Source organism: Myiozetetes cayanensis, unplaced genomic scaffold (assembly GCF_022539395.1).
Source record: "Myiozetetes cayanensis isolate MyiCay16 unplaced genomic scaffold, myiCay2020 scf22, whole genome shotgun sequence".
Lineage (NCBI taxonomy): Eukaryota > Metazoa > Chordata > Aves > Passeriformes > Tyrannidae > Myiozetetes > Myiozetetes cayanensis.
This window is the reverse complement of record NW_026087434.1, coordinates 1,786,659-1,810,231: the sequence shown is the minus strand read 5'-3', so window position 1 is coordinate 1,810,231 and position 23,573 is coordinate 1,786,659. Positions and strand designations below refer to the sequence as shown.

At 46.2% G+C, this 23,573-nt stretch overlaps 1 protein-coding gene across 1 annotated transcript; it reads left to right on the top strand.

The window, feature by feature from the left end:
* The first annotated feature begins 743 nt into the window (after nt 1-743).
* LOC126642192 (mediator of RNA polymerase II transcription subunit 31-A-like) lies at nt 744-1,432 on the top strand. The gene is made up of 2 exons (XM_050319621.1): nt 744-1,196; nt 1,370-1,432. The coding sequence occupies exons 1-2, from the start codon at nt 744-746 to the stop codon at nt 1,430-1,432; spliced, it is 516 nt and encodes a 171-aa protein (XP_050175578.1).
* Nucleotides 1,433-23,573: the final 22,141 nt, after the last annotated feature.

The window sequence follows — 23,573 nt, the reverse complement described above, 5'->3', positions numbered from 1 at the left end:
GATGGTGCTGGACACCAGTTCAGATTTAAACCAAAACACTGCTTTAGACCAGAAAACAGCACATTATGATGAAATGGGACATTTTTTTACACTTTGAGTTATTGCTTCACCCGGGGTGCATTTTGAATGAGGAACCTTGCTGCAAACAACTCCTGCAAAGAGGCTGTAGCTCAGGAAAATGGGATTAAACCATTGAAAAACACTTAGTTCTGACAGTCCTCTTTATTTTAGATCCTTCTGCACTGGAGGGAGCCTGAGGCAGCCAAGCCCTGTCCTCTGAGCCAAGGTGCAGGATGGTGGAAGGAGACACAAACAGCACTTGAAAGGTAAACATTTGAAAGCAGATGTGGCCTGGAGAGCAATGACAAAGCAAATGCTTTGGTTCAAAAACAAAACCAAACAAAAGAGGACAGTCACATTTCTTATTTTGGTCAGAACTGCTGTCCAAGGGGGAGAAGTTTTTGGTAGTGGTCCCTCCAAGTCTGCAAACCAGGCAGGTGGGGTTTAGACAATTTAAAGCCCCAGAAACCTCCCTAAATGCCTGCTCTGGGTGCTGCCAAGGCTGACCCCGAGTTTGGTAGCTCTTGGAAACGATGCATCCCCTTCCTGCAACATGACCATCAGTCAATCTCTGCCAGGCAAACAGCGTGGCTGCTCAGCTGGAAAACCCAGTGTTAACGGAAGAGGAACATCCTGGTGTTATATATGTGGAATATATGGAATATATGGAATACATGGAACACATGGAATACATGGAATACACGGAATACATGGAATACATGGAATACATGGAACACATGGAATACATGGAATATATGGAATACATGGAATACATGGAATACATGGAATATATGGAATACATGGAATACATGGAATACATGGAATATATGGAATACATGGAATATATGGAATACATGGAATACATGGAACACATGGAATATATGGAATACATGGAATATATGGAATATATGGAATACATGGAATACATGGAATATATGGAATACATGGAATACATGGAATACATGGAATATATGGAATACATGGAATATATGGAATACATGGAATATATGGAATACATGGAATACATGGAACACATGGAATATATGGAATACATGGAATATAGGGAATACATGGAATATATGGAATATATGGAATATATGGAATACATGGAACACATGGAATACATGGAACACATGGTACACATGGGCGCTGTGCTCAGCAGTCGGTGGCTGGGGGACCATCCTCTCCCTTCTCCATCCCTCTCCCTGCTCCAAGCTGTTGGCAGCCCTGCCAGCCCAGCCCAGGAGGGGCTGAGTTCCCGTGCCCTGAGCAGGCTGTGGTTTGCTCTCCTTGGCCCCGTTCCCCACAGAGCCCCCGTTACCTGCGGAAACCCAACGGCCCCGTCTGCGCCGGCTCCACGGCCCCTGTGTAGACAAGCGGAGCCAGAGGGCTGATCCCCCGGCCCCAGCACACAGCCCTCCTTTCAGCACCTTCCCCTTACACAAAGACTAACTTATCCCACCTTTTCTTTCCCCCCCCCCACTCTGTCTCTGCTCCCCGTAGCCCTGGCCATGAAAAGCCCTCCACGCGCAGCCCAATAAAAAGTCCTGTGCCACCTCCTCTCCCCCTCCCTTCCCATCCACAACAGCACTGCCAAAAAGGGGGGAAAAAGGAAAAAAAAAAAAGGGGAAAAAAAGGGAGAGTGAAAGCTGGGGCTGGGGGGGGAGAGTTAAACCTGGAACTCATTTAGCAAAAGGGACTTTAGTTAACAAGAAAGTTACCCATCATGAACTGCCAGTAACACCTCGAGTGATCCTAAATCCATTACCCAGAGACTTAGCCCTGGCTGAGTTTGATTTTATGAACTGTGAGGCTGCTATGTTGAAAGTCTGCAAATTGGACATAAATTGGGCTGCAGAAGGCTGGGGAGCTGAAAGGGTTGGGTTTTTTTTTCTGTCTCTGGTGACGTAACAGGCTCTGGCCACGGACGCTCCGGGGAAGAAGCTGTGGATGAAAATCCCAAGGACAGAGGTTGGACAGGGAGGAAAAGCTCAGGAGACGCCGAGCCTGTGATTTTTGGCTGTGCTGCTGCATCACCTGTGTGAGGACGGGCAAGTCACTGCACTTGCTGAGCCTCAGAGGCTCCCTGAGAGCTTTCACTCCCTTTACCCACGTGCTGCCTTCATCACCTCGCCGAGCTTTGTTTTCGTTGCAGTTCAGCCTCCCGAACACTGTGATGCAGAAAAACTCTCATAAAAGGGACTGGATTTGATGAAAGCAGGATGGCAGGGGCGCTGCCTCGATGGGATGCTGCAGCTTTTGCTGCTCTGTTCAACATCAGGGGCTGCTTTGGGGCTGCCAATGCAGCCTCAGGGTGATCACGTTTTCTCGTGTATGATCTGAGCCTCACTCGTGCCTGAGTAACTCGGGCAGCTTTCAAAACACCTCCAAAAAAAGCTCCAAACTGAGTCTCAGGTTATTTTACAACCTCAGATAATTTATCTAAAACCAGAAGATGAGGTGGGGTACAGGTGAATCTGGTGAGGAAGAGAGAAGGCTTCAGGAGGTCAGAGGCAGAGGCAGCAGGGCTCTCCTGATGCTCCAGCACTTTGAACCACCTGTTATTGCTGAAATTCAGAGTTTTGATCGTTTTTTGGGTCATTATTCTGTTTTTGCTATTGTTTAAAGTTCCTGTTACCTGCAGGAGTTGTACTTGCTGTGATGGTCCTTTATAAATTAAGGAAAAGTGAACATGCCATGGCCTTAGAAGCAACATTTGGATCTGGCTTTAAGAGGCCTGTTCCCAGCAGGATTCCTGTATCCATCACATTCCAAAGGACCCTGAGCTGGCTGCAGCAGGAGGGAGATGAGGTTTGGTGCTTGACCTGATGGTTGGTGGCTTCTCCTTTGCCTTCTTCAAACAATGTACCCCCAAGGAAAGGACACACCATCATCAGCTTCCACTCACTGGGGCAGAAGAAATATTTTTTACACATAAATCTGTATGAAAATTTGATTTTTCACCTCAATGGCTGAACTAATATGGTTTTTTGTTATTATTATGACTTGGGTTGAACTGAAGCAAATTGTTTTGTATTCCTCAGTGAAACAGAAAATAGAAACAGAACTCAGAAAGAAAATCCTTTCTCTTCCTCTGATTTAGCCTTTGTTTTACTGCTGGTGTTTTCCAAATGCAGGCAAATTTTGAAACAAAGTTTTGAAAAACGAAAAACCAAGATCATTCTACTAAAGAAGAATCGCTGCAAAGCTGCATTTTTCAATGAAATAAACTATTTCTTGAGCCCATTCCAGCGTTAAAACTTCAGCACAGTTCAGTAAAGTTTGCAAAGCTGTAAAATCAGAGGGTTTCTCTCTAACCTAGAACCACTTTTTATCTGTAAATTCAGCACGTGCACAGGTCCCCTTCTGTGTGGGGAACGTGTGACCACCACACCTGAGCATGAACCTCTGAAAAACGTGATTTAGAAGATCAGTTAATAAAACTCTTGCAAGATTCTATCCCTCTCTTAAGCCCCTCCAGCAGTTGGTGGGTCCCAGCTCTGGACAGTGCTCTGGCCTGACCCTGGGCAGCACAGCAGCACCTCCTCTGTCACTTGATAAGCAAAACCAACACGTGGCTAATTCTCCCAGCAAGGTGGCAACAATTCAGTGTGTGATATGTGAGGGCCAAGCCCAGGCAGCTCGTTTGGGTAATTTCTTACCCTCCTGGCTTCTGCAATGTTTCTTTAGGGGGCACTGAATATGAGTGATTGAGTGAGAGAGAGCCCGGCAGAATTAGCACACACTGGATCTTTTGACCAAGGGGGGAAAAAAAAAAAACAAACCCAAAACAAAACAGTCTAATGTTGGTCCAGGGGCACGTTCCCTTAGGATTTGGGAAAGAAAAACACCGAGGCACGTTAGTTTGGTGCTCCTCGGGCAGAGCAGAGCCTTGAATTAAAACCCATTTCAACAAAATAAAAAGACACTTAATCTTGGATCAAAACTCACCGTGGGAGAGCGGCAGTGCCGCCCAGCCCGGGCTGGGGGGGCTTTTCCAAGGCAAAGTCAACTTGCTGATACCATGCCATGAAATGCTCCTCTGAGGAACTGCTGGCAATTCCCTCCTGGAGTGCCCAGTGGTTTCCCCTCACATGGGCACCTCCTCAGGGTCACCCCGTGGTGTCACCCAGAACTTTCCAGTAGGTTTGTGCAAAGGCTCTGCTCATGTTTGCCATGTAATCCAAACACAGGAAAAATCCCTTTGCTCTTTTCCTATTTTCCCCCTTTCTTTTTTTTTTTTCCCTTTTTGATTAACTCCTGTTTGTCAACCAATGTGTTGTGCTGCCCAAAAGGAAAAGTCCTCTTTTTTTCTCTAAGATAATAAGAGCAAGGAGAAGTGATCCCCAACTTTAACACCAGAGGCTCTGTCTGACAAATCTTCACGTGCCCTTGACTCGAGGTGGTGGCATCTCCCTGGTGTCCCAGCAGACCTGCAGGGACCCCTGAGGCACCTGGTGGTTGGAGGAGCCCCTGGGCTGATTTTAGGGTGAGTCAGACCCAAACACAGAACTTTTAGTGTTGCAACTCTGGATTTCAACCACTGAGGACCTGGATTCACTTTGCTGGATCCATCCCAATTTTTTTATTATTATTATTATTATTATTATTATTATTATTGTTATTGTTGTTGTTGTTATTGTTGTTGTTATTGTTATTGTTATTATTATTGTTATTGTTATTGTTATTATTATGATGTGCAGTTTAAACCTGGGAGCTCTTAGGGCTTAAGGCTGAGCATCCAGGGCTCCTGCTTATCTCAAAGCCACACAAATCATGTGTAGATGTGGCCCCAGGAGCAGCTCCATGGACCCCTAGAGCTTGGAGGAGCAGGATGACCACGATGCTGCTCAAAGCTCTGCATTTTCACGAGGGTGAACAGTGTTTCCCTCAGCTCCACAGCCAAGGTCCTCCTCTCCTGCAAGCTCCAGTTCCTGACTCACTACCAGGAGGGCATAAAAAAGTATTTAAAGGTAATTTATTCTTGCTGAGCAACAATAGCAATAGTTAATCTCTTATATTAAACCCTTTAATGACTTAGGGGACTTATGAAACCATTGGGGCCCGTTTAATGAGTGCCTGCTCTGGCCCACACTTTTCAAAGCTTAAATCTTTAATAGAGCAGAAAAAGAAATTCACAACAATTTGAGGTGGGGGGAGGGGGGCACCGTGCTAAAATTTATGGAGCAGTTTGGTTTCCAGGACTCCTGTTCCTGCTGGGCAGAGCTCTGGGGATGCATTATGGTAACATGTCATCAGGGCCATGGAGCTTCATGATGCATTACAGCAATAAGTCGTTTCTAATACATCACCAGAGCAGCTGCTGGCCCGGACTGGGAGCCAAACAAAAATTAGGCAAGGAGTCCCACGTACACCAAAGATGCTTTTTTCCCTTCTCCCTTTCCTTGCCTTTCTCCAGGTCCTTCTCTCCCCACCTCCCCCTGCCCACAGAGGTTTGCCGGGGATTTATTCATTGCGGCTCCTCCGTGGAAATTCCTTTCTGGTGGAACCAATCGAGGACAATGCTCTGCTCCCCAGGAGCACACCCTGAGGAAGATGAGGGTGACTGCAGGAATTAGATGTGTAATCCCTTCAGACTGGGAGCCCAGGTCTGACAGGGACCAGCACCACGTGTTTGAGGGGGGACAGCTCACCATGGCAAGTCGTGGGTGCAGGGCCCTGGAGACCCTGTTTTCTATTCTTAATCAAGAGTTGGTAGTTAAGCCCCAGTTTAATTGCACTCCCTTCCTAGTTCTCAAGTTTTTGTTCAGCTAATGATATTAGCAATTCTCACTAACTCCTGGAAGCATCCAAAGCAGCTTCATAAACTGGGGTAGGCTCTCAGCCAGTGTAGTGACTGACCTCAGGAGGCTTTAGCAAAAGGCTCCATCACCTTCCTCCCCTTTGCTCAAAAGCTGAACAGGTTCTGGTGCCAGAGCACAGGTCAGGGAAGCAGTTACTGCAATGTCCAGGTAGGAGCATTGTAGCATCTCCATCTCAATAATCTCACTGCCACCTTTCCAAGCTTCTTCTGTCTCTTCTGCTTGGCTTGGCCCTTTACACATGTGGCAAACAGACCTCTGGAACCTCATCAAATGCACTGAAGACCCCTTTTTCTTCAGCCTCGAAAACTCACTTCACTCTGTTCTTCTCCTGCTGGTTTCTCCAGAGGGAATCCCAGGTGAAAAGTTTCAGACCTGACTTTCCCTGATTCCCAAGGTGCTCAGGCTCGGCAGAACGACCAGGGAGATGTTTCCATATGGGACAGAGGGGAAGGCTCTGATCTTCAGTGGGGGTTGGCTCAGGAGACAACAAAATGTTCAGTGGGGAAGCTCTGGATGCACTGGCCATGCACACACACTGCAGAGTTTGGTGTGTTCCAAGGGATTGTTTTGATTTTTTAACTTCTTTTTAGTCCTCCTTTAGCATCTAATGCCCTGCACTTATTAAATCACCCAGCACAGCGGAAAGAGAGGGAGGAAAATCACATCCATGGGTTGTTACCATGCATGAGGCATAACCAAGTGCTTCAAATCCCTGAGGGGATTACTCGGGAATCACCAGGCCACCTGGAGTTCCATTATGGCTCTTACAAACAGGCTTTTAGCAAGAAGGATGAGGTGGGGGGAGAAGGGGTCTCCTATTTAAGCCCTGAAAAGAGATAAAGTTCACAGAGCTGAACAATGGCTCCCAATGGCTCAGCCCAGTCAGCTGAGCCCGGCGACTGGAAAGGATTAATCAGAGCGAAAAATGTCAGCTCACAACAGAACCTTTGGCCAAGTGTCCAAGCCACAGAGCTCAGCAGAGACCAGCCTGAGTCATCCTCTAATCACGTACTACTTTTTCCCTTGCTCAGTCTGTGACTCAAGAGTTTGAGGTTGGGCCCAGCTCGCCCCTGCTCTGTCACAAGCTGCTCCTCCATCCTCAGGTCTCTGTAGGAGAGCCCCTCTCTCACTCCCACGTATTTCCTGGACCCTTGGTCACCCCTTGTATCCCCCTCTGCCACACCTTGTGCTTTTGGTTATTCACAGGATCTCTCTGATACAGAAGAACTTTGCATTTTTGGAGCACCCTTAACCAGGCTGGAAAAGGATCTTGCTTTAGTTTCTGTGAGCACCATCCTCTTCCCAGGTCCAATATCTCTTCAAACACTGGGATGATGGTATTGATATCCAAGTGCTTTGCTCTGCTTAGCTAAAGAAGAATTAAATTCCCCACTGTCTGACAATTTCATAAATTTATTTTACTTATGATCCAAAAATTTCTAACATACAAATTTAGAGGAAAAAGTTAAAAAATATTAAACCTCTTCACCTCTGAACTCCTCTGGTACATCTCCACTCCTTACTCTTTCACATAATGCCAGGGCTTTGGAAGGACACAAGGCATGTTTTTGTAATATTTTGCAAAATTGCAATAAGGAATCAGCAGGTAAAATCTTCTGGCCTGCATTAAGAAAACAAATAACTGGCTCCGAGGATTGTCTTGGACGTCACTTTCGATTAGAGTTAATCCCAGGTGGGGAAGGAATGGATGACACATCTGTTAGAAATGCTGGCACTGCTCTCAGGCTGGGCAAGAACAATTCAGGGGTTGCAGTTCAGGAGTTTATCTGCAGGAATCTATTATTTATTAGACCTATAAATATATACAGTAGCTCTTATGTTCTCTTTTAAATAACGTGTCCCTGTCACAAAATGTTTGTTTGCTGACCTAGACGAGAAATCCTGGGAGGATAAAAGGAATTTCATGTGGTACCCTCAGCAGGATTATGCAGAACTAACGTGCTGGACTGAGGCTCTGGAGGTGGTGAGAACATCCCTGCTCTCCCTGGATTGTTCCTTTATAACCAGTGAGCATTTTCATCCCCCATGAACTCTGAGCAGGGTTGGTTGAGGGGGTTCCCTCACTCCACCCTGGGGATGCTGGATCCTGCTGTGCCTCTGACCTGCAGCGTTTCACCTCCTTGGAAATGAGTGTCAGGAGTGTGAACAGCACAGGGCTGTGCTGACTAACTCCTGTTCCACAGGCCAGGCAGCTCAGCAATGCAAATCCAGGCAACCCTCAGGTGACTGGAGTATCCTTTTCTCCTCCAGCTTTATTGAGGATAAAAAGTATGTCATCAAATACCTTTTCTGTGGGTGCTGGAATTAAAGCCTCTCATCACAAGCTTTCAACTGGCTGCCAGTTTGAAACTGTTAGAAAGAAACCCAACCTAAAATTCTCCCTCTGCATTTGTTCTGTCACTCTGTTAAAACAGAACAGCTGAACAAATTATCAACATTTTGGGAGGATTAGGAAAATTGATACAGGCTGACTCACTGCATGCCTATATAACCCCAAGTCATGTTAAAACCCAGGAAATGAGACTGGGACTGGAAAGGGTGAGAGAATTATTGCATTATTGTAGCATCCTAGAATGCCAGACAATTGGACTCGCTTTTCCACTGGCTATTTATGCCCTTGGAGATGCCAGAACACTCTTGCCCCAACCTGATCACCATTTATTCCTGAGATATATTGATGTTCCACTACAAGTTTTATTACTCTATGAAAGCACAACCTTAAATAAATAATTAATTCAGTTTAAGCTGCACGTGTTAAATATCAGAAATAGATTAAAAGTTAAACCATCATTACAGAGCGAGTGTTACTAAACTGTATTTATTACAAAGCAATGGGTAATGAGAATTTTTAGCCCTGTCAGGACATGTAGGGGTTATTAAAGGAGGTCTTTACAATGAAGGACTTCAAGGAGAGACAAAAGAATTCTTAAACATGTGCAAAATAATTTATTTCACACTACCTAGGGAGCAGGTGTTTTCCATAGATTTACATCTGAAGGAAAGGGAACATGGGTGTTCCCAGCTCTCAGAGTTAATTTGTGGTGTTGGAAGTCACACAAATTTATATCTTGTTCAAAGCAGGGAATTCTGGCCCAGAATTTTCTATAGCCTTTGTTTCTCCTGCCCTGCAGAATTGCCTGTGCTGGAAGAGATCCAGCAGCCTCCAGCAGGACCCTCCTGGCCATACCTTCAGCACAACCCAGGCTGCTGGAAAAGTCTCCCCTCGGGGCCAATTTTCAATACCAGAGATACAATTGTGACCAGAGAAGAATCTGAGTGCAGAGGTCACTTTGGAGGCTGTGCCTTCTGACACCTGGCATTTCTGACCCAGCTCCCGAAAACCTCTGTCTTCACCTCTGTCGGGGGAAGGAGGAGACGCTGCATCCCTCCTGCCCCATCCCCCCGAGGCCAGGGCTTTGATTTGAGCCCCAGCTCGGGGTGAACAATCTCCAAAGCCCCGGTCCGTGCCGCTGGGACAGAGGGCTGGGAGCATCACTGATTGCCTGCCTTTGATCCTCCACCGAGCCCTCCGCGGGCTCTGTGCCCTGGGGCAGGGATCACCTCTCCAAGAGAACGGCTGCAACCTTTCCTTGACCGTGGGGGGCCTTTTGATGCGGTGGGGTTTGATAATTAGGGCCTAATTGAGTGATTAACAGCCCCAGCAGCTCACGCCTTGAAGGGCACGAGAGGAGCACGGGTTGGTCCCACGTCCCAGCCTCGAGGATGCGTTTTTCCATCCCCAGCAGGTCACTGGATGGTGTCTCCAGGCTGGGCTCCTTCTGGGATGAGGCTGAGCACCGATCCTGCTCAGAAATGTGAAGAGTTCCATTTTCACTCTCCCTAAGCCCCTCTTGATGACAACTGGGGCAGGAATGGGCTCCCCTTTGCCAAGACACAGGGGCTCCACGGGCAAGGAAAATCCCCCTAGATGTACTGAACTTAATTAACTGAGCCTATTAAGGCTATATTAAAAGAAGCCTGTCTCAGCAGGCCCTCACAGTGGGGAAACCCAGCACAGCTTTCAATTTAAGCCTTATTGCAGGCCTGTCCTGCTGCCCAGCTCCGTGGGCAGCCTGGGAGCTGCTTAATCCACGGCTAGGGAGCAGGGAAAGAGCTGGGAGGGGAGGGGGGATATCAAAGGAAATCAACCTGTGATATATTATATGCTCACTTCGTGGATGGAGGGGAAAGGTCTGTAAATGGGGTGCTTATGTAGCACTGAATGAAACAAATGGCAGAGTGGACATGGTTAAAAATTAGAGAGGGTTGAGTAGTAATGAAGGATTTCTACCTCCACATGCTGGGCTGGTGGTCAGCAAGCACAACCAGCGTGCCCTAACTCTTAAATTCCCAATTAGAACAAGCCCCAAATTATTATTTGCAAGGATAACGTACCACGTGTGTGTTTACACTGCCCGGGTTTTATTTTTATACCAAATAACAAGGGGCTGTAAAGCCTGGGATCCTTCCCCGGTTTATTTCAATAGCTGAATTAAAAATAGAAGATCCCACTGAAGAATGTCTGTGCTGTGCAGCCCAAGGATAATTGTGTGTGGCTTCAGTTTGTTTGGGTAGGAAGACCCGGAGTAACTCGAGAATTCATTACGAGAAAAGTGCAGGACTCCTGCCATGTTCTAATGGGCTCTTACAGCTGGAAATGCAGAATTTACAGGGAAAGTCTTAAAGAAATGACAGGAAAATCTGAGGAGATAACAAAGCTGGCAGGGAAATTAATAGAAGCCTTGGGTTCTCTAATCCACAGTGATTAATATCTTTTAGTTCCATGATCCTTGGTTTCCACTTGAATTGATAAATTAGCAAATGTGGCTTCTCTGCTTTAAATCAATACCCAAAAAAAACCTTAGTTGGCCTCGCTGGCCTATTTGTCATCTCATTTCTAGCTGAAGGCTGGACATAATACTTATTAGCTGCTCTTTTTTCCAGTTGCATTTGAATTTCTTTTTTATTTTAACTGTTATGCCCAGAAGAAGATGGTGTGACCAGCATTTGAGACGCTAATCATGTTCAGCATGTGGATAGAGCCAAAGGGTTCAATAATGGTCTTGCCAAATTTTTAGGATTATCCACCCTTTAAGTATCATTTGGCTTTAAAGTATCAGCACAGGCTCTGAATTTTACCAGAATTCCATCTCTTTTGCAATTGAAAAAAAAAAAAAAAAAAAGGCAGCTGGAACATTTGTGGGAAAATCAAATAAGGAAAATGGAAATGATGTTACATTGCTGCTTAATTGTAAAATAAATTAAAAACGTGTGGGTATGGAACAGTTTCCAGGTGTGCTGCATTGCAAGGTAATTCTCTGCTCTTTCTAATTGTCATGGAATCACAGAAAGGATTGGATTGGGAGGGACCTTGAAACTCATCTCATTCCACCCCCTGCCATGGGCAGGGACACCTTCCACTAGCCCAGGTTGCTCCAACCTGGCCTTGGACACTCCCAGGGATGGGGCAGCCACAGCTTCTCTGGGCAACCTGTGCCAGGGCCTCCCCACCCTCCCAGGGAAGGATTCCTTCCTAATTAATTACTATTGATGAGCTGTCTTTAACTGCAGTGTGTAGGACAGAGGTATTTCCAGACCTGAAATACAAATTCTCTCACATTTCTTTTGCTGTGAATATTATTTTCCATAAATGCCCCAAACACCCTGCTTAAACCCTCCCTGCTGGGTGCAGAAATTTATAGCACACATAAAACATGATGAACTCCCAAGGAGAGTCTCTGAACGTTCCCCATCGCGAGCTGAGTTTCTGTTTCAACTCTTACTTTTAAATGTGCCGCCCCTTCTTTGGGGAAAGCAAAAAAAAGGAAAAAAAAAAAACCCAAATCTGCAGTGCCTTGCTGTGTTTTTGCTCCACGCTCCCGTCCCTCCATTTAGCTGCGGTCTATTTTCCTTCACACTTACTTGACATCATGGAAATTCAATTGATGCCAATAATTTATGGTGTTGGGGAGGGGGGGACACACGTAGGTGTTTCTGTCATTAGAGCATGAGATCGCTTTCCCAGCCCGCGCTCGGGAGCAGCGCTGCGCCTGCCAGATCCTTCCCCTCCCAGGCTCCAAAGCCATCCCAAACCCGTGCCTTGTGGAGCTGGCATGGCTTAGCACCGCTCCTCTTGATGTGCTGTCACTCACTGATATTCAGACTCTGTTCCCCAGCAATTATTCCTCCTGGATCCCTCCACGAGGGAAGCCGCGCGTTCGGAGGGCGAGCGCGTCGCGATGAGCCGCCCTTGTGTAAATACATCTCTCTTTGTACGAAACAAGCCCGTAATTCAGACATAGGTTGTGTTTATTTTTGAACATGAGGGTTTTTTTTTTTTTTTTTGTCAGGGAATGTGCAGCTCGACCTTGTGCTCGACAGGAAAGTGTTTATCCAAAGAGTTAATGCGGATGAGTAATCCGGGACGCTCCTGCCAGTTCCCGGGCGGTGGGATTCCCGTAAACAGCCAGACACTTTGAACTCAGGGGTTTGATTTTGTGTCATACTCCAACCACTAAAACAACAGGCCACCATGGAGTTCTTCCCTGCTAAACCAAAATGCAGATTAAGCCATGGAAACTTAGGCTGGGAGCATCATTTGGGGGGACCTTCTGTTCATCGTCATGTCCTCTTTAATTCGCTCCGGCTCCAGATTGGCCAAGCGGGGTTTGTGCAGTGTGGGGGTTTGGTACAACACTGGGAAAGCTGTCCTGGGTCTGTGCAATACCCACAGACATGGAGATGTAGTGACATAACCAAAGATGTGAAAAATAAGGCAGAACGGACCTCGGGGATAATATTTGTGTGCATAAATTTCCTCCTGGTTCCTTTCCCTGGAAATTTAATCCCGGGCTGGTTATTCCTTATCTTCCTTCTTCCAGTTTCCCCCCTCCTCTAAACTTCCTTCTGTGAGGGACCAGGTCCTGGGCTGGTGGGATCACAGCTCAGTAACTCTGTACAGATCAACATTCACCCTTTTATTGTTGATATCAACTATCAGTGCTGCCAGAGAGCCACTTTAAAAACTTGATTTACTGAAGACATGTTCATCCGTTGCAGGATACACTTCCATGTGCAATAAATACTAATAAATATCTAATTCTCAAGTCGACCCTGAAAGCCCAGTTCTGCCCATTTTTAGTGCTAGTCATGGACTGGATATGGGAACTGTATCAGTAAGACTCCTGGAGGTTTTTCACTGTGGATGTTATGAAGCTCAAATTCCCCTGGATAACTGCTCAATATTAATACCATGCAGAGTTCTGAGGCTGAAGTCTCCAAGAAATAATGAGAATAATGTGCATGTTAAGGACATTACATAACCATCCTGTTACCCTGGCATGAGTCACTGCTGAAGTGCCCTGTATATCTTTCAGGGTGGATTAAGGATAGAAGCCACTGGGTATCAGGAGGGCTCCTACAATTCTCCATAACGGCTCTGAAATGGGAAATGTCTTTTGAAAACAACTCTGAAAAATGCCCCTTTGTCGTGTGCAGTAAATAACTTGCTCACTGGGGAGGTCAAGAGCTAAAGGCTCCCGTCCAGGCTGGGGATTAATGACCTGCAAAACACCAGTTTAAAAACAGGCTCTTCTTCCACTTAAGGACACTCAATAATGAAGCATCTCCTCCCTTTTCCTTAGCCAAGTTCCAGGCAGAAAAAAATGGGGCTTTGCAGTGGATGCACAGGGATGAGTTAAGCAGTGATAGAATGAACACCATGTAAATCACGGGCTGGTGGCACTACACCCTGTTCCTGTCGTGCTCAGGACGTGGCACGAAGGGCCAGAGACATCCAGGAGTCGTTGGTTATGTCAGGAACAATCGGGAGGGAAGAGGCTGAGATGCACCTCCCTGCTCAGGCTGTGTTTGTGTTGGTCCCACATCCGATGACAAGTCATAAATGTCCCTGCAGTGGACAAATTTCCACGGCAGAGGGGGAGTATTTATGACGAGATTCAAAGGTATAGGATGGCTCGGGGGAAGGCAGAAACCCAACCTGTCCTGGGCTGCAGGATCGATGAGGTGACTTGGTCCCTCATGCTTTGTGCTGTAATGTCCCTGTGTGCACACCCACGGCTAATGGGCTGGGCTGGGCTGCTCAGACTCATTTTTCAGGGAATTTGGTGTCTTCCACTTTGCCAAAGATGGTTTTGCAATATGTCAGGATATTTAGAAGAAAAATAAAACAAAATTAAAAATTCATCTCCTAGCTCTGCTTCTCTTGAGTGTCTATTTTTCTGGGGCTAAAAGCCATGATTAAAGGGACTATTTCATGGTTCAAATGGTAAGAGTAGGATGAAACACATCCTGCCCTGCATGACCCTGCAGAGATGTCTCCCAGCTGGGCTGATTTCTCTGGGAATATTAACCCAATAAAATATGGCTGAAGGCCACTCAGTAGCTATGAGTATCAGATATTTTGGACTTCTGATCCTCTGTGGCAACAAGAATTCCTGCAATGGTGACTATCCAGGTTCACAGCATTTTCACCAAATGGAGCAGCTGATCCCCTCTTCCTGCAAGGTTCTTGTCTCCTTCTTTTTGCCTTGTGTTCCTGTTTCCTTCAAACCCAGAAAAACCCAAAACTAAGCTGAGGAACTGTGTGGCAGACCGAGCTCTGCTGCTTTCTTACCCTGCACGGTGCAGGACAGATGCTCTGGATTTCAGTCTGCAAAGAACAAAGCTTCCTCCTGGACTCTTTATTTTAAACAGGACAGGCCACCCACAGCTCCAAACATGCCCAGCGAGAGGAAAAATAAATGGCTGAGCTCCTCTCCAGACACGGATGTGCAGAGCATGTCTGTGAGGAGGAAATGTTTGGAAAAAGACATTCCCATCCCACCCAGGTGCTGCCATGGGACGGGGCTGGGGGCATCAGCACCTCCCAGCAGTGGGGAGAGTGGGCTGGGATGGAGGCAACCATAAATCAGCCCGGCCCAGGCAGGAGCAAGGGAGAGCTGAGCAAGCCAGGCCTGTACAGATGTTGGAGAAGGTAATTTGGGAAGGTTTCAACACGGGAATGCCAACTCCCCTGCCTCGCAGGAAGGCAAAGTCAGCACTGCTCCACTGGCTCGTGGCCATAATACCCAGTAAAGATCCCACCACCGTCCTGAAGCAGCAGATTTCAGTCTGATCAGGGAGACCAGAGTGTTTGGTTTGTAGTGGTTCCTTCTTCAGGCGTGTTGGCCTCGGGGTTGCTCCTGGGGAGGTGGAAGCAAGTGCTGCCCCAGCCCCTCCTGGGGATGCTGAAGGCACAGGAGGTATCTCAGCCTGTGGAAACCACTCACCTATGAAACAGAAGAAGGCATGAAAACGAAATGAGGAGCCAAATGTTTGTCATTTCCACCCAGCTGGCTCTTTTCTGAACGTCCCCTCCCTAGCTGGGGCAGGGACAACCCACGAGCCCTGCGTGTCTGTTCATGGGGTGTCATGAACGGCCTCTACGAGTGCTTTGGGCTTTTCATTTTTCATAACCACTCTGAAACATGTAGAACACGAGGGGGATGTTGGATTTGGAGGTTTCCCATGCCTTCCTAATTGAGCAAGGAGCAGGACTCGGGGCAGGCTCCCTCCGAGGGCGGCGCTGGCTTCGCGACTCGGCCGAAATTTGAGAGTCACGCTTGAAACTGGGAAACACTCGTGGTTTTCCAAAGGCTGTGTTTTCATGTCTTGCTCAGTACAGGATAAAAAATGGCTTTTCCCTTTCGTGGAAAGCTGAGACTCCCCTACAAAACCTCATTAAACTTGGGCTGCAGTCAGTGGAAGTGGCAACACAACATCCCATTGCTGCCTCTGCCATCACATCTCTTTCTTTAGGTCAGTGCTCAACTGTGGGTAAAGTTTGTACCCAAGATTTGAGAGCAAAATGGCAACACTTCTATATCAGCCTCACTGCAGGTAGGAAGTACTCAAAAACCTCCGTGGTTTTACTTATTAGGTGTGTGTCACTCTCTGTGTGATGTTTGTAGTTATTTTAATCAACCTGGTGCTTAAGGTTTCCTCTAAAAAAGACCAGATCCTGCACTGGGTTAAACTGCTGTGGATCTTCAGAGGGCAGTGGAGCAATGTCAAAGCAGGTCAGCTGCAGCTGGACCTAAAATCACTGAAGGTGAGCACATTTTACACTGAAATGGGGTATGTCCTGCAGTGAAACAGGTTAATAGCAGTGGGCAAAGGAAGGAAATGAGTGCCCCTCCTGCTTAATTAATCTGACAAATATTGTGCACAAAACTGAGCCTTGGAGAAGGGGTTGAACAAGGTCCCAGAGGAGGAGCAGGTCTGAGGCAGGCCCAGCAAGGGCAGCTCATGGTGTTATGCTCCAGCACCGCTGTCCCAGGCTGTTTGTTTTTCCTTCCATTCCTCTCTCTCTGTCCCAGAGAAGTGAACGCTGGATTTCAGCATTTCATCCCTATCAGGAGCTGCTGTGGAGTCACCTGGCAGCCTGAGAGCAGCTCAGGGCCAGGGATCAATGGGTTGTTCCCTGCTTTCCAAAAGCCCCTTTTTTATTTTCCTCTTACTGGCAATAACTAATATGAACACTGTAAATATTGTGCAATATAGCTTTTTTTAAAAAAATAAGTAAATAAACCCTTGATTAAGGATCATGCCTCCATAAATTAATAAATCAAATAAATTACAATTAAAGCCACATGAAAGTGTGGAGATGGAGCTGCACAAGCTGTGGCACTCTGAGGTTCATGGATGAGGTCTGTGTTACTCACACGAGGCTGTAGCCAGAGTTCAACTCCCCATTTCACATTCCCTAATGAAACTCCTAATGCAAACCTTGAGCTGAAGTGGCTCAGTTTCATCAAAACCATATTTTGTGGCATGTTTTCCACCTTAAGTTAGACTAAAATCACATGAAGCCTTGTCCAGCCTGGCTTGAATGTGAACCCCAGCGAGCCTCTTCAAGGCCAAGCAGGCATGTTGTGTGTTGGGGCAAAACCAACCCAGAGCTGCAACACAAAGAGGAAAAAAAGCCATGCTGTTCATAGAATTTGTTACCTCGATTTCTATATCAGCACTTCACTGAGCATGGAGTGGAGAATTAAAAAAAAAAAAAAATCCATTTGGAGTTTGGGAATGTTTCTGCAAGTTCCTGCCTACAGAGTGTTTTCTCCTTAGGACGGAAGGTTCCTATAGGAAATACTGTTATTTGTTTTCCTTTTATTTATTTGCTTATGTCCCACTAACCACATGGGTTTCAGCTCTTTGAGATACTCGAAGAAAAAAAAAAAAAGCAAGATGTTTCCTTCTCCAGAGCTGCTCCCAGTCGTGCATTTTGTGTCTGGGATGATGTCAGAATCATCTGATAGTGGCGTAATGGAGATTGTTCCAGCCAACTGGCAAGCATGAAAATGGACCTTTAAATCATGGCCAAATCTTTCTCAGCTAATGGTACTTCAAAGGAATTGGATGTGAGTCTCCTCAGAAACACTTTTTGGTTTTTTTTGTTTTGTTTTTTTTTTGTCTTGGAGGTGGCAGTGATAGCCCTGTTTGAGGCTGACCCAATGAGGGTCCCCCTCAAGGAGTTCTAGTGAAATCTTTTTTTTTATTTTTATTAGAAAGTGAATGTCTGAGGTTTCCAGAACCAGACTATGGGATTTCTGGAGGTAAAAAGACCAAGGAAAAAAAAAAAAAAAAAAAGCTCAACAAGAAAGTGGTTGATAAACTTAGCAAAGGAAAAAAAAAAAAAATCATCAGCCTATGGAAATGCTGTTTTATTTTTGGAACCTACATACAGCTTCGTTTCATGGGAGAGCTATTCACAGATCCTGCTCCTGAAACCACTCTGGCTTTGGGAAGTGCAAAGCCAAGGAGGCATCGGGGTGACCTCAGCCCAGGGCACGTTGGACACGTCCCGCTCTGTCGGGGCCAGGGGTGGGGTGGGAGACCACCAGGCTCGCCCCAACCCAAATAAAACCATCTCCATTTCCACTCCAGTGCACCTACTGCAACTTTGCAAGTCGTGTAATTTTAGAAGTGCCCTGGGTCCAAAAATATGACAATGCATTAAGAGCAAAATCAAAACTGTGGAGGTTCATTTTATTTCCATTAAATTCCACCGTGGATATTGCAGAAGCTTTGGTTTTATTATTGCTAATTCCAAGCATAATAAATACGCTTCAGGATCTGGGCTGATTTATTATCATTTTAAACAGTCTGATACTTGCAGCTTTTCATAAATTTGGGGAGTAATGTCTATTTCCAATCTCAGCCTTCCTTTTCATTTCACTTGAGACACACCATAGGTATTAATGCCCAGTATTTAAAATATAATAATTACTTTCCCTGCTTCATTAGATATCTCTTAACTTACTCAAACTGAGGGAATATGGGAAGGATTTGTTTTTTCTTGTCACCTTGTCAATCTGAAAGTTTTCTCAAAGGCAGTTCAAAATCACTGAACTAAACCCACTGAGTTTTATTCAGGTTTCAGAACCCTTTCCTTTATGTTCATACTTTTTTGTAAGTTCAGATAATAAAACTTGGTGGTCTTTTCATAATCACTTGCACTTTTTGTTTGTAGCTTGCAGAAATTTAATACATTTTGCTCCTGTTGCTAATAATTAATAAGCTACCGAATAGAAATGGCATCACCCAACCAAACCAGATACAAACTTTTTTAATCTGTCTTTATGATATCAGTCTTATCAGTCACAGTTGGACTCAAGGATCTTGAGGTCTTTTCCAGTCTTGAACTGGAAAAAAATCTTGATTTATGACTCTAAATGGTCATTTTAGATTTTATACCAACTTCTTCGACCCATTTGAGGCCATTTTTTATGTATATAAATTCCAGTCTTGTATGCTGCATAAAGAATTCCTCAATTTTTGTTCTGGGGGTAGGAGAACATACATAGACATTCACCAAAGGCACATTCACCCAAAGGCTACCAAAGAAAAGAAATTCCCATCAGTCCATTTAGAAAATGCATTGGCTTTCTTTTTTAATCAGACTGGTCATAATGAAGTGAAATCTGAACTTAACTGGCTTGGCCCAGAAAATCCCCGACAGGGCTCACCAGATTGGAGCTAAAACCCTGACAAGTTTCACAAACAGGTTACTAAGACTCACTGCTGTTTTACACTAATCAGTTCAGTCCGAAAATAAACACAGGGGTGACCAGTCAGAGCTGTCCCCAAACCTCTGACCTCCTGAGGAATGCACTGATCAGCTGGTGCTCAGACCCTCTGCCCAGCTCTCCTGATGAGCATGTTCAGGAAGGAAGATTTAGATGGGATATTGGGAAGGAATTCCTCTCCGTGAGGGTGGGCAGGTCCTGGCACAGGTTGCCCAGAGAAGCTGTAGCTGCCCCTGGATTGTTGTTGTTGTTGTTATCATGAATATTTCAGTCATGACCTGATCCTGATCTGCTCAGCAGCACAGCAAGGACAGTGAACTCACAGTCTCAGCAGCTGAGGAGGAGCCTGACAGTCCAAAGAGTTAAGGGAGCCAAACAGGAGAATTCAGTGACCTGCGGCTTTGAGTCCCTTGGTGGCTTTATTTACCTCAGGGTGTAAATAAAGGATAAACCATTACATCTCTGGGGGCTTTAACTCTGTCATCCCTCTGATCAAAGCTCGTGTGGGTTTCCATTCCTTCACATTTGTCTGGATTTCGTGGGGTTTTTGATTTGCCTGTTGTGGAAGTTGTTTGTGGACACAGAGAGGACTGAGATGGGCTCGTGGAGAGCAGCACAGCTGGAGCTCTCCACAGCTAAGGGACTGTCTCCTATGTCCTCCAAACCTTCAGCATGTCCTGAATTTTATCAGTCATACAGGGCTGGGATGGGCTGGGGCAGGAATTAAATCTTCCTCTCAGTAACAACTCTTAAAACCTGAATATAAATCCCTCAGGGGGCAGTGACAGGAGAGGGATGGGGGCACTTCCCTCCAGCCTTAAAAGCACTCGGGGTTAGACCAGAGCCCTGCCCTCAGTGATTCCTGCCCCTGATTTATTCCTTGGAGTGCCCATGGGCTGTGGGAAAACAATCCTCCTACAAATTCCCATGTCCATCTCTCTTCAACTTTGGAGGTGCAGGTCTGGATTTTCTTCTCCCTTCCAGTTCCACAACTCCTGGAGATTTCCCTTAACTCTCTGTTTTGGTTCCTTTATCACAGCTGATTTTTCCAGAATGGTTGGAGAGATGATTTACTTTAGTAATCCCAACAGGGATTTTTGGAAGTTGCTCTGTAAAAATAGAAAATGAATTTTTTCTCCTATCAGCCAGAGTAGAGACATAGGTTTCTCTTCCTCCTTATCAGCATTTACCCACTGATTTGAAATCCTTCTTTGCCATATACTTTGTTGAATCTCCCTTCTGTGAGGAGTGCTGGTGTAATCCTTTTAGGCAGTCATTTCACTCTTTACTTGATACCTTCCATTCTGACCTTCAAATTTCACTCTTTGTAGTTCCAATTTAAAGTAACGATTTAAATTCCATTGTTTCCTGCTGGCTGGAATGTGGGGCTGTGCTTTGCATCCCAAGGACTCCCCAGAGCCACAGTGGTGTCTGCACTCTTCCAGAGTTTGTCCTACAACATTTTGGTCCACGAGCCTCTGATGACAATACCTGCTTCAGTCACAGCAAGTGCCCTCAGGAGGGCAAGGAGGGATGACCAAGCTGAAGGACAATGCTCCAGCTCAGCACCAAAATCTGACCAAACAGTCAAAGGTTAAAATGGGAGAAGGTGAAATAAACACCTTATCAGAAATCTGTCCTCTGAACTGGCATCAGAACACTGGCTTTTGATCAGCATTTCCTTAGGGCAGAGGGAAGGCTGAGGGGCTTTAATCCATGTTTCTATCTATTAATACATCTGGGATCTTTGCAGACTTGGTTTATTCTGATTCCCCCCTCGGTGTGTAACATTTTCAGCACTCAGCTCCTGGGCTGGGCTCTCTGCAGTGTCCTGGGGGAGCCCCATGGACGTGCCCAGGGGTCGTGGTGCCCACCAGTGCCAACACCCCCTGCCCCTGCACACCCCCCTGTGCTCAGGAGGGGGGGCCAAGGTGGGATTTGGCTCTTGGAGGGTCTTGAGCTGCCCTTTGCATTTGTGGGACACAATTTCTGCCGGGCTCCACCCCTTCCCCCTCCGAAGCAGATGAAATATTTATTGGGTTGCAGTGTAAGGGCTCAGTGTTTCGTCTGCTGAGGAACAGGGGAGTCCTGGTTCTGACCAGAAATTTCTAAGGCTTCTTTGTGGCTACTAAACGCTGGAGGGAAAAAACCACAAATTACCATGGCAGAGGGGCTGGGCCCTGTGTCCTGGCTCCAGAGCTTCCCCCTGCCCTTCCCCCTCCCCTCCCCTTTAAAAGTGCTCTGCATCTGTGTCAATAAGTGCCCCGTGGACACGGCCAGGGGAGGTTTAATGTGCACACAGGGTGTGCAGAATTAACCACTGGCAGGGTGGGGGAGCCAGGGAAGAGCAGAGGTGTAATTACACCCCAAATTAAGCTGTTACTGTGATTAAGAGATTTCTTTAATACGCAGCTGAGGAACCTCCTTTCCCCCCTGAACCGCTCACAATTCGTCCCCTGTATCTCATTTTCTGCCTGCTCCTCAGTTTTCCCGTCCCTTGACACACCTGGGGTTGTCCCACCTCTCTCTGCTCATGGGTGAGGTGTCCTGTCCTGTGGCACAGCTGGAGAGACACCTCCCTGCAGTGCCCTGGGGGACACCAGGTCCTTCCCCACCACCTTGTCCGGATTTTGGGGGTCTTGGAAGCTCTGAGCTCTGAGCACTTCCCAGCATGTCCATCCCTACGTGTGTCAGTGTGTCCCGTGTTCTCTTCCTCACCTCCCCATAACCCTAAATGGAAGAGAGTTTCATGAGTTTAATTAATCCACAGGTGGAGTTGAGAGTCCATAAATTCACAGCATGGCAGACAAAGGGTGAAAACTGGGATGTATTTTGGTATATTCAGTGCCAATCTTGGTTTGAAATGGGAAAGTGAGGAAAATGGATGGTGGGGTGGGAGAGGAGAGTCCATCCACCAACACACCCGAGGAGGAGGGAGCAGGGATGGCAGAGCAGGAGTTCAGAGATGCCCATTTGGAACAAAACTTTGCTGAGCGGCTTCCCCTCCTCGTCAGCACATACTTGAGCCTCAATACTGTAAATAGTGTGAATTTTTGGGATGATTGTTAGAACCACTCAAATCCTTAAAACATGAACTATTGTGCTCCCACAAGCAACACTGCTTGGATTTCCTCATGTTACAGATGGCCCTGCTTTACACTTCTTTCCAACATATTTTGTAAAGTGAAAAAATGTTATAGATGTGATTCATTGACAAAGATTTGGTAATATTTCCAGTAAAATTTTCAATAAACATTGCTTTAAAAAAGTCAATTGTTTATAGAAAAAAGAGTATTTCAACAATATATCACCACGTTCAGGAAAATTATTCTAAGGAAAACGTCTTTTCTTTAATGAAAATATTTTCCTTAGACATAACATTGGTCAGCTGTATTAATGATATTGGAAGAGTTCGAAGTGACAATGAGCAAACCATGAAAAATGGACAGAAAACAAACACAGAATCACTCCAGTCCTGGATTGCTTTTTAGTTATATTGGAGACTTTCCAGGGCTTCCATTTTTTCCACCAGTGTTTAATGGGCTCTCTGTTTGCATTTACGTTTTCCTGATCTTTCAGTCTGCAGGAATGGCTGCTCCTGGCAGGGCTCTGTGAGCATCACCCCTTTTGGAGCATGTGTGACTCTTTAATTTCCCTGAGGTGATAGGAAGAAAACCCCTGATGTGAAGGTATAGCAGGTAAATAAGAAAAAGCTTGGAAATCAGGATTTCAGCGGCCGTGTGAGACTCCATCAGTGGGCTGAGCCTCTACACGCACTCCCTGGAAAAAATCCCTGCCCCAGAGGGTTTATGCCAATTAAAATTTTCAAATGACATCAGTGAAATTAACCCAAATTTTGCTTGACCTGGAGTTTAGGTCAGTTTAGATCATCGTCTTCCCAGGGCTGTCTGAGATTCCAAGCCTCGTGGAGAGCTCTGGGGGCACGAACGGGCTCCAGAGCAGGGGCAGGTCCTGCAGAGCCAGCACAGAGGTGGGAGAGGATCACCAGCCCTCCTGTTGTTAAACATGCACATGGTGAGATGAGAAACTGTCCAAAACTTGGCTGAAGATGCACAGTTGGTGCCTGAGGGCACCAGCAGCTGAGTGGGGGCTCAGTGAGGGGCTATGGGGCACGAGGCAGCTCTGTCTTGTTCCTGGAGAGGTGGATCCCAGGCTGGCAGTGTTGGGCTGAGTGTGGCTGGGGGGAAGGCAGAGCCCCATCATGGAATATTGGAATGGTTTGGATTAGAAAGGACCTTAAATGGACCTTAAAACTCATCTGCTTCCACCCCCTGCCATGGGCAGGGACACCCTCCACTAGCCCAGGTCGCTCCAACCTGACCTTGGACATTTCCAGGGATGGGGCAGCCACAATTGCTCAGTTGCACCCTTTCATTTCCTGAGATGATGATGATGGTCATGATGATTCCACAGCTCATTGGATGGCTCCATCACTGAAAATGCTAAAAACATAAAATAAAAGAACACATCAGTTTGCCTCTCCTTTCAGTGCTTTACACTGTGTAGCACAGACAGCCTCTCTGGTACCCTGTTTCCAAATTTTCTTGTAGCAATT